Source organism: Sphaeramia orbicularis, chromosome 1 (assembly GCF_902148855.1).
Source record: "Sphaeramia orbicularis chromosome 1, fSphaOr1.1, whole genome shotgun sequence".
NCBI classification, from domain to species: domain Eukaryota; kingdom Metazoa; phylum Chordata; class Actinopteri; order Kurtiformes; family Apogonidae; genus Sphaeramia; species Sphaeramia orbicularis.
Genome location: NC_043957.1, coordinates 24,361,323 through 24,373,051, shown reverse-complemented (window position 1 = coordinate 24,373,051; position 11,729 = coordinate 24,361,323). Strand labels below are relative to the sequence as shown.

The following is an 11,729-nucleotide window of genomic DNA, read 5'->3' as shown; positions in this document are numbered from 1 at the left end:
TTTTTTGGTCGTCGGCGTCTGTTCAGGTCTTCAAGGGTTACGATCTAGAATGAGTACAAACAAAGCATGTGTAATTTTAAGGAGCATTTGAAATAAGACAGAAGATGTATCCAGAACAGAGGTCGTAAATTACACGGATGACCTCAGTCGTCTACAGGAAAAAGAGCTCAGTGGTTTTTAAGGTGGGGATGGTGGCAGCAGGTCAGACACACCTCGACTGGAAAACACCAGATTTGAGTTTCTGGATGGAAACTGCAGACTTGAGGCTAATCTCCTGTTTCACTGTGTGTGTGTGTGTGTGTGTGTGTGTGTGTGTGTTATGACAGCATAAGGTTGATCCCATGTCCCACATACATACAGTGCATACATTAAGCCACGTTTCCCTATGTAAACATCCATTCCACTAGTCCTACAGCTACGATGAGGAAACAAAGAGAGGAGGTGAGGAAAAGGAGGACGAGGAGAAGCGGTGAGAAGGCAGAGAAAGGCCTCGTTCCCCTGCCGGCTGTGGAAAGCTGGAGCGGTTAGCTGAGTTTGAACGCGGTTGTGCTCTGTGGCGCCTGAGTGAACTGTGCAGTTTCTGGCAGTTTAGTGTTTCCTGTTTACAAAAACAAAAACGAATCAACACAAAAGTGCGAGAAGAAACGAAGGGGTTAAAAAATACAACACTGCGACGATGAAAAGAATGATACAGACTCGTCCATTCTTGTTTTCTGTCTCTTTTTTTTCTTCTTTTTAACTGCAGACAGTGATTTTCATCGCCATGGGGTTGGGGAATGTGCGCTGCCATGGCAAATGTATGAGAAAGAATTTTTTTGTCTTTTTTTTTTTTTGTCTTTTTTTCTAAGTGAACCACAAGCCATGCACTTATCTCAACTAAAATTACCCCTCACAACCCGAAACCCACCCACCCTCTCCCCAAAAAAAAAACAAAACAAAAAAAAAAACACCCTGTCGGTATGATACGAAACATCTGCACACGTAAGGCAACATTTTTGGTTTTTTGTTCCCTAAAACGGCTCTTCCAAACCAAGTGCAAAAAGTCAAAAAAAGAAGAAGAAAAAGGGCAGAAACGACAAAGATGAACGCAACCTGGGTCGACAACTTAATACTGACGGAGAGAAAAAAATAAATAACAAAAACATTGCCTTCTGCAGTAAATAGCGCTGAAAATGTAGAAGACTTATTTTTTAGTGTGGGAGACCGTCTGGAGTCTATCCCACTGTGCAAAAACCTCTTTTAAAGTCCCTAAAAAGACTTTTTCTTGTCTGCGAGGAGGCAGAGAAGGAGAAAAAGAGGGGAGACTGGTATTTTTTTTTTCCTAAAATGGCTACGTGTTTTCCTCAAAATGGCCACGAATGGGGACGATACTGGCTGGCCGGGCAGAGCTCACTCCCGCCCGCTGGCTGAGTAGGAGAACTGTGGGAAATGAGGCCGCCGCTCGTTGTCCGCCGCGTCCATCCCGTCCTCGTCATCTGCAGAGACGCAAACAGTAGCTGTGGTTACATGGACATCAGACAACATGTCTTCAGCTTCAATGAGATCATTAGAGATTTCAGCTCAACAGTTTACATCAGGTTCGTCAAACTCTTTTAGTTCAGGTTCCACATTCAGCCCAATATGATATGAAGAGGGTCAGACCAGTACAATAATAAAAAAGCCTAAATCTACAAACTATCATTAAAAAAAATATGAACATCATGAAAAACCATGAACCTGAAATTTCTTAAGAAAAATAATTGTAATTTTAACAATATTCTGCCTGAGTTTATCATTTACACATGTGCATTACAACTTAAAGATCATGGTGGGTCTATGAATACAGAAAACATTCAGTAACAGGAAGAATAATGTTAAAATTGCACTTATGTTTCTTAAGACATTTCAATTTGTTCATATTTGTTTAGTTTATTCACATTTTTTGTGCAAGGATAGTTTTAAAATGTAAATATTTTTATGTAATTTTACAAAATTTTTGGAGTTGACATTATTTATATGCTATTATGATAGTATTTTACTGGTCTGACCCACTTTAGATGGAACTGGTCTGTATATGGAACCTGAACGAACATGACTGATTATTATCTTCATTGTAATTTTCACAATTCCACAACTTCATCCCAAAGGCATTGGCAGGCCGGTTTTGACCCACGGGCTGTATGTACGTATGTTTGACACCCATGGTTTACATGGACGCCAAATAAACTAATGGGATATTAACACATTTCAAAGCATTTGACCAAATATATCAAATATGCACTAAAATCTTCCTGACTCTTCCAGACTCGTGTGAACAGTCTATGGTCCTGAAGTGTCCTGTATGTCACCCACACCACTGTGTTTATGGAAGTACATATGGATCTCACTGGATCCTGCGTCATCCAGCACAGAATTGCGTCATTTGTCACATTTTGATGATGATGAAAGTCAGATGAAATGTGACATGACTGTTCAGACTGAAATCACATTGCAAAACATCATATACAGTATGTATCTGACTTAACACCAGATATGAAAGTGTTTTGGGTCTGATTTGAAAAAATTGGATTTGTGCTGTTCAGACTGTCATAAAAAAATCAGATATGGGTCACACATGGGTAAGAAATCTGATTTGGACCACTTGTACCTGCAGTGTGAATGTAGCATAAATTATGTATTATTATTGTTACCCCGCACCCAAAGGGGAGGCAAGGGGTATTGTTTTTGGTTCGGTTTGTTTGTTTGTTTACACTTTAGCAGCAAAACTATTGGTTGAACTCATGCCAAATTGGGCTTATAGATTGCCAGTGACCCACAATAGATGTGATTACAGTTGGGGAAAAGTAGGTCAAAATTAAAATTTTTTTGAATTTTTAAAATCTTTTATTTTTCCCATTTACTTATAATGGCCGAAATTTGTCTATGCTGTCTATGCCTATGCTGAAATCAGCACGCACAAAGAACACGATGACATCAGCTGGATCAATGCCAGAATAAACTACAATATGTGCGAGGGGCGGAGTTTGTTGTGCCTGGCACCACTTATTATTATCATTATTATTAGTGACTAAAAACAGGTGATGGACTCAATACACAGTTCTGTCAGAGGAATTTATTTTTTTCTTCTATCTTTTATCTATTTCTCTGTATTTCATGTTTGTCATGGATGCGCCAGGAAACAGGAAACGATTGAAATCATCATGGAGGCCAGAGACAATATCACAGTGGTTACCTGTGACCACTAATAATTCATGACAGGACCCTCATCACTGTCATGTTACACAGTGCACGATTTGGAGAATGAGACCACCAGTGCATATTGATCTGAACTGTAGGAAACACTATTTAATAGTCACTCATATAATGCCGACTGCAGAGTCATTAAACAGAGAACGGTTGTGTCCTTTGACACTGAAGGCACCCCCTGATGTTAGTGTGTTTTCTTTGTGTCGTGTGAATGCAGTACAACTGATTTTTCATGCTCACATTTTTCCGGTGGAGTGATGGTGATGGTCTGTGCTGTGAACTCCTCGTCGAAGTAGCGGGTGTCCGTCTCCGAGCTGACCTGGGGCTGGAAGGGCGGGACCAGCTGGAGCAGACAGGAAACAGAGAATGAGGCCAAAGTCAAAATAATCATAGTAATAATAAGCTGAGTTATGATTTTAAAGAACGAAACAGCTGCTAAGGCTTCACTGTAAGTGTAGTGGAGAAAATTCCAATTGCTTCCTGACAGACACTGAAACTATGCAGTTATTCACACATATTCACACATGGTATTAAAAGCATCTTGGGTGATCTGATAATGAGTGGATGACAACCTGCCCCCCTTCCTGAACAGAACAACTGACTCAACACTTCACTTCTTTAGATACTCAATTTCAGTAACTAGAGTGACTTTAGGATGATTAGAGCAGTATTTCTGAAACTGATATCAACTTCAGACAATGTGAAGCTATTCAGGTATGACTGAGATGTAACACTAGAACTGCAATGACTCTAGATGTAAAGAGGAGTGAATCAAGAACCAAGCATTTTCAACCATTACTCACTGCTGCAGCTCATTCTCTTCACATCAGAGTTTAGTTTCTAACAGTGAATACTCAACACAGTCACTTGGCTTGTCCTCTAAGTTGAACTAAATTAAATGAAATTATTGCACAAAACATGCTTGAAACCCCTATTCCATTATCTCATTGTAAAAGCACTCACAAAGTGTAGAAGTATACTGATAGTTTTGTGTTTTTAAATTGAATTTTACTTACTATTTTTATGAGGGGGGGCTGAAAAGTTCATAGCCTGACTAAGAAGGAGTTATTCCACAGCAATGAAACTTGGCATACATTAAATTCAACCTTTCCTGATACTAACTGCATGGTTTCCTTCCAGATAAACCCACATTGGATAAATAATTTAGGACTTTGAAAAGTGGTAATACAGAAATTTCATGAAAATGCTTGCTTTTCACCCCTCCCTCGTTCTCCCTACCCCTCTTGAATTCAGCTTCCCAGTTTTGCACAGTTGATAAAGCTGGAGCATCATCCCCTATAGCAACCATGTCAGCATGAATGTCCTTGGGGGCTAACCCCTTTTTCTGCAGACATTTGATAAGACCACAGTAACAAGGATGGTTCACCAAATGTCTCTGGTACTACTTTCAAAGTCCTAAATTATTTATCCAATGTGGGTTAATCTGGAAGGAAACCATGCAAATAGTATCAGGAGAGGTTGAATTTAATGTATGCAAAGTTTCATTGCTGTGGAATAACTCCTTCTTAGTCAAGCTATGAACTTTTCAGCCCCCCCTCATAATAATATTTTTAAGATTTTTCCATGTATCACTAGAGGGAGCATGAGTCCCACCAGGGGTACAAGAGTCAGTCTGAGAACCATGGTCTTATTATTATCAAGACAGAAGGCTAGCCTTATTGGTTTGTTTTGTTCTTTTAAGTTCATGTCTGTACATTCTTTCATTCTTCCCATCATGTTTTCTTCAGCTTTTTTGCAATGAATCCCAGAGGTCTTTTCCCACTTAGGAAAGAGAATTTTACAGTCAACCAATAAAGGGAACATTAAATCTCTCAGTTTATCAAAAACATCAATCAATAAATGTACAGTATTTGTCCATCTTTGTAACTTGATTTTCTTATCATTCATTATATGCAGTCAGAAACAGAACTACAGTGAATGACAAATACAATAAGAATAAATACTTATATCATGGTATGTTTGAGGAAGCTGAATTTATGGTTATTTAAGACATTTTTAGAAGGCATCACATTTCAGACCTTCGACTGATGAATAACTGTCTAACAGGCCTCATAGTTATTGTCTTGAACCAGTCTTAACCATGTCTCAATCCAGCCAACGTTACATTTCCATTTGTCCATGACTAATGTTTCTGCTACTGACGTTCAAGCTGCTAAAGCTCATACATGAACCCCTCCACCCATGAATGTTTGATGTTCCACTCATTCCCATCTCCGTTAGCATCAAATCATCAACACTAACTACACATTTGACAAAATCTGCACAAAGATTTACAAAAAAATATATAGCAATATCATTTTAAAGACCTTTGAGTGTCAGATTTGAGGATTAATTACCAATTGTAAGGACAATAATTAATGCATTAATTAGGGTCAATCAAATTTAAGACCTGTTAAGACTTCTTTTTTTTTTTTTTTTTTTTTTAAATCTGTGGACAATTTTCTATCAACTTGTATGTAAACAACATCTTTACATACTGCTTATAAATATAAAATAAGGTATAATTACCAATTTATTCACACTTGTAAGTTAATGGTGAAATAGAAAAGGTGTTGGAAAATAAAAGAATCAGCTACACATGTAGTTATTACAAAGCAACAGAGTATAAAAGTCTTAACATGAACAACTTGTGCATCTTCAGTCTCATCAACAATGACCATTCGAGTTAAAAAAAAATAAAAAATCCAGGCTAATGTGAGTCTAACCTATTTTAAGAGTTAAACATCCCATCTGACTGTGTTTATACAAAGTTCAAGTCGTCCTAAAGCAGATCCACAGACAAGGAAGTAAACTCATTGATGAAGTGAGATTGTGTAATTTATTTCTTTTCCGTTCTAATTTAAGTTTCAGCCAGACTTCTTTTGAAAAATGAGGTAACCCTGATACGAGAATATCTCAGTTATGCTGTTTGAATAAATTACCCGCGTAGACAGGATGACGTCTGCCAGCTAAAATCTACTCTCACCTTCTTGTCATAGACGTCCTGCCAGTCGATTGTGCCGAAGTAACTGTGTCGCATGATCTCCTTAGCGTCATCCGGTCCGCCGCCCAGCCTGTCAGCGAACACAGACAGAAGAAGACATTCAAATCAGACTTCAAATGCTGCTCCTCCAAAGTCTCCATCAATGCAACCAGAATATCCACCTGCTACTGATCCCAAAATAGCTCGCTGTGAACGGGGTGAGTGAGTTCGTTGTGTGAAGCTGCAGTCGTCTCTTTTCACCAGTTTCTTTGTTAGAGGCAGAAAACGCCTCAGGGATTCAGAATGGGCCTTTTAAACACCCTTTGTCACTGTGTTTCCTCTTTATGCTGGGAGAGCTGTTTCAATGGTGAAATAAACTCAATGTTCAGGGGTAAACTCCTCTCTTATTCCCTGTTGTGTCATTTAATATCCTTACTAATCTATGGATAATAAAGGAGAGTAAGTTCTGTGCTGAGAAGACAGCAACTAGACTTCCTCAGTTCAGACCAGACCAAACTGACATTTGTAACTTCTTACAACTCTTCTGAAATTCTGCCAGTTCAGACCAATGCAACAAGATGAGTCAGTGAATGCACTTCTGTTCTGTCAGATTTTCAGGCACTTCCTGTAGCTGGACATTAGCGCTGCACAATATATCGTTTGAGCATCGTCATCGCAATGTATGTGTGCACAATAGCCACATCACAGATCCCGCAATGATGGAGGCAAATGAACTCAACGTGTTCTCAACTAATTTCAAGGGTACCTGACACACACTGGGTGCAGCAATCCACCAATCACAGTTGTTTTTAAACATTTTGCCAAAGCAGACCACGCCCCTACACACGGAATGAGTTGCTGGTAACAACATTGAAAAATGAGCAACAAACAAGACAAAAACACCAAAAACGAAGACTTGGTGCCAAAAAGAAAAGCAACATCAGTCGGCTACAAGAAGGATGATATCAAAACACGTGTTCTGTGTCGATAGTGCCTTGCAGTTGTTGCCATGATGACAGGTAACATAACTAATTTATCTGACCGTTTATGTCAGCACCAGACAGCTATTTCATATTGCAATATATATCGCAGAGTCAAAAAAAATTGCAATGTCAGTTTTTTCCAGTATCGTGCAGCTCTACTGGACGTGATAGCTAGTGTTTTAAAAAAACGAATGAAGACAGCGATGGTCACTACAGCTGCACTCAGGTATTGTTATTTATTGACACAAATGTAAAGAAAACAAGAGGGTTGAGCATTTTTTGTAAAAGTTGGTGTCACCTGATTAGCGAGACTGGACTATCAGGAAAACAGCCGATGATAACGCTGCGTTTTGTGGTAAGTAAGTCCGGATTTTTAGGATTTAAGATTTACTTGTATAGATAGCCCAAGTGTAGCCAAAGTAAGATTTACTTGAGCTACACGATTTTGGCAAAAAATTAAATCCCAATATTTTCCTCTAAACACTTGATTTTTGAGTAAAACTACAAAAGACAACAGAAGTCAGCATGTCATTTTCGTGAGCAGCCCACAATGCAAGGCACTGCTCCCTACCTCAAATCTGTGATGGTATCACATGATGGGCCCACAGAGGTTATACCAATGTAAGTCGGTGACAGACATCAGTCATGTGTGCGTGCATGGATCATATAATATGAGTGATCCCCATGTGGTTTTAAATTAGGGGATTCGTGCATGGAAGAGACTGACCCAGGACACGCTGGAGAGATTATATTCCCGGAGCTGGTGGATGTGTCTGGGCAGAGGCTGTCTGGGCTCCTCTGCTGAGGTTGCTGCCCCCACGACCCGGACCCAGATTGGAAGAAGACGGTACAGATCCATGCAGGATAACGTAAGATGAGTGATCCCCATGCAGTTATATTTGAATTGCGGGATCCGTGCTTGAAACCACGGCTTACATTGGTATCACTACTGCGGACCCATCACAGATTTAAGGTCTGTGGTCATTACACAGACTTCTGTGAAAGGCCGCTCTTACAGATAACAGGAGGAGCCTACGGTAGCCCAGAGGCATGAGAGAGATGAAATCGATTTGACGATTTCCCTTTTTTAAAAATCGTCCTAATAAAAAAATCAGATTTCGTTTTAAAATTGATTAATCGTGCAGCCCTACTTGAGGGTCCGATCAAGTAAAAGGGAATATCAACATGAAGAAATAAATTTGCACACATCATTTATCAAGTGGGCTCATTTTTTTAGCTAAAGATCTCAATTTTATGGAAGTGTTATCCTTTTTAAAATACCACTTACACAGTACAAAAGAAGTTCCGAACCTTCTGCTAGGCTGCATTCAATTAACAAAAAGACATGCAAAAGACTGCCTATTTGAGAAATGAAAATTCTGAATGATGAAGTTTGTGAATTCATACACTGGTCACATTTAAAAAGTCTATCTGTGAACTGTTACCAAGAAATTGCTCTTTATTTGTAATTTACCTATATCCGTATGGACCACCACAAGTTGTAAATAACACCGTGTTAGTGTTAAATACATTAACTAAAGCATTGGGATTATATTGGGCTTGTTGTTTTAAAAACTAGGTCAACATTTTGGGTGATGCATACAATGGTAAAGAGTCGTCCATGTGTTACTATGGCAGCCTGTCCATGTGTTACCACATTCTAATGTCAATAAAACAGAGACTTTTCAATTTTTACTCCAAAATTTATTTTCAGCATAGTTGAACATAATGTCTAAAAGGTTTTTCCTACTTGATATCAATTTCTGTCAAGAACTGCATGTTTTGAATGTTTGCGTAAAACTTAAAAAACTGATGTCTGTTTCAAGTCCACGTATTATCGAGCAGTAATTTAACATTTTTCACCTAAAAATTTTATATCCCCAAATTTTGTTACACATAATGTTAAAGTGCTTATAAATACCTACTCAAATATGTATAATACATGCTGTTTACATGACAGAGACTGTTGAACATGAAATGTGTCCGTGTGTGACCACTTAATTGGACCCTTGACTAGAACTACAGACTCGGCTTGACTTTGCATTGACCTGATTGGACATGGAGATGGCTTTAAAAGGGATAAAGAAAACATCATTGTCCAGTTTATACCAAGCATTAGATATCAACACATCTGGAGATACGTGGGTTTCAGGACTGAAAACTGTCAGATGTACAGTGGAGTAAAAAGTATAATAATAATATTCTGCCTGTAAACATAATTAATAAAATTTCACCACTGTCAAATGTTTCAGGCGACTATTTTATTTTACGATGATTTTTAAGTTTCTGGATTCACTTTGGAGTCACACAGATCTTCATGTCTATATTTTAATTTCAGAAGGTCTCTTGCTGTTCTTCATCTGAGAGGCTTGTTGATTAATCATCTTTTCATGTAGGACAGATCATCAGAGGTTCCTATGACCTGGCTCATCACTTGCTTGACTTTTAGCAGGACAGAAATATAGAAAATATAAAACCTGCTGGAGACTTGAAGGTTAATACTGAAGACTTTACTTGTTGCTTGTACATGTGACTTACCACTGACTCTGAAAACAGGTGAGTGAAAAAACCCACTATGTAGTTATTCTAAAACAAAGCTCTGGTAATTTTACAAATTGAATTAGTAAGTTTTTTGTTTCTTTGTGAATCTTTGGTCTGAAGTGGGCTTCAGAAGACTATGAGACGTGACACCTGAAAAAGAATCTAAAAAGAGAAATATCTGGTGGAGATTAAACTAGAGCTCATCCTGAACAGGAGAAAACATACAAAAACAAACGAGGACCATGAGGATGAAATACAGTCCTGGTCTTACCGTTTGTTGGGGTCCTTGATGAGCAGCCCCGACAGCAGTGACTTGGCATCGGCCGACAGGGTTCGTGGGAACTTGATCTCCTCCATGAGGATGAGCTCGAACAGCTTCTCGTGGTCCTGGTTGTAGAACGGCAGGCGGCCGCACATCATCTCGTACGTCACTACGCCTAAACCCCACCAGTCCACCGCCCGGCCGTAGTCGTTGTCTTCCAACACCTGAGAATGTACAACACAAATGGAACTTTAGACAACAATTTCAACAACACCTATATTCAGAAGAAGCTTGAAAGCTGGATTAAACACACAATACTGATTATGAATACATATTTAAACCCTTTTAGCTCCTGATGTGTCATTGACAAGTGCTCTGAATGTATAATTTATCTTAAACTGTTTGCTCAATAAGAAAAATTTCAAAACGTGCTGAAAGAAGAGACCTGAAGAGACTTGTGCTTTCCATAGACATCTGAGCATGCTCAGTGCACCCCCCACTGCCTCTGTAATTGTAAGTTTGGGCTTTTTTTATACTATTATGCTTGTCATTTGTTGTTTTTAGTGTTGTTTGCAGTGCTGTCATAATTTTCCTTTGTTTTTGCTATGTTTTTACCAAGTTTTGACCATCTTTTTCTGCCAAGTTTTTTTTTTTTTTTTTTTTAAATTTTCTTTGATTCGGAAGATGTTGAGGAGGTCAACAAGAAAGAAAACAACACCCAACAGATTCAAGGATGGAAGGAAGGAAATATACCTAAAATGACTAAGTAGTGAAGATGGTTTATTGTCGCTGTTTCACTCTTTGTATTTTGCTACATCACTACTACCACACAGGTATAATACCACTACTGCTACTACACAATATCAAATACAAGACTATTATCAGTAGTCTTACTACTATTATGTGATAGTAAAACAATACAATATACACAATATAAACACAATATAAACACAATATAAAATATGAGACTACATCTATCTATCTATCTATCTATCTAGTAGCAATGCTTGTATTGTGATTGCAGACACTAGTGTTATATTTATTACACTTTTTCTTTAAGATGAATCTGTTCTGAAGGGAACCTAATTCATCATCAGGGCCATTCCATAATTTCATAACCCCAGTCCATCTAGACTTCACATTTGTCCTCACTTTAGTCCATTCACAAATATAAAGATCTCTGAAATCATTATTACTTTCTCAAAGAAATCATGAATGGTATTTGGGACAATGCTATTTGTATCCCTCATCTTCCTTATACCCATTTCGAAAAAATTTTTGATACCTCTTTTTAAATATATTTATGTTTGTACTTTCCTTTATCTCTTGCTCTAGATTGTTCTACAAAGTCACCCCACAGCTTGGTATGCACATACTTTTCATTGTTGTTCTTGCTTTATGTTTTTTTTAATTAGGTCTCCCCTTAGATTGTAGCCTCTTTGTCTTTCAGTGATCATTCCAAGGATATTTCTTGGCAGTAGATTATTTCTTGCTTTGTACATTATCTATATTATTAGTTTTAAATTGAACCAAATCCATAAATTTCATAAAGTTCTAGTTCTAGTTTATGTATCAGGTTGTACAAAATGTCAGAAATCATTTAACTCAGCGTTTTAGGGTACACATGTGTAACAGGCAGGGCTGTGATGCTGCTAGTTATAAGGGGGTAGTCAGCCACTGATGCCGGCCTGCTCCTCTCCTTGCCTCATCAACACAAGCACAGCAGCCTCTCAAA

General features: G+C 38.3%; 1 protein-coding gene across 1 annotated transcript in view; it reads right to left on the bottom strand.

Moving 5' to 3' along the window:
- akt3b (v-akt murine thymoma viral oncogene homolog 3b) overlaps positions 1-11,729 on the bottom strand; it is a 42,217-nt gene continuing 30,488 nt past the window's right edge. The window contains exons 11-14 of the mRNA XM_030145430.1: positions 10,004-10,218; positions 6,212-6,299; positions 3,466-3,568; positions 1-1,475 (exon numbers count right to left, since the gene is read on the bottom strand). Of these exons, the coding sequence (XP_030001290.1) occupies positions 1,390-1,475; positions 3,466-3,568; positions 6,212-6,299; positions 10,004-10,218 (492 nt within the window). The 3' untranslated portion in view covers positions 1-1,389. The remainder of the gene's footprint in view (positions 1,476-3,465; positions 3,569-6,211; positions 6,300-10,003; positions 10,219-11,729) is intronic.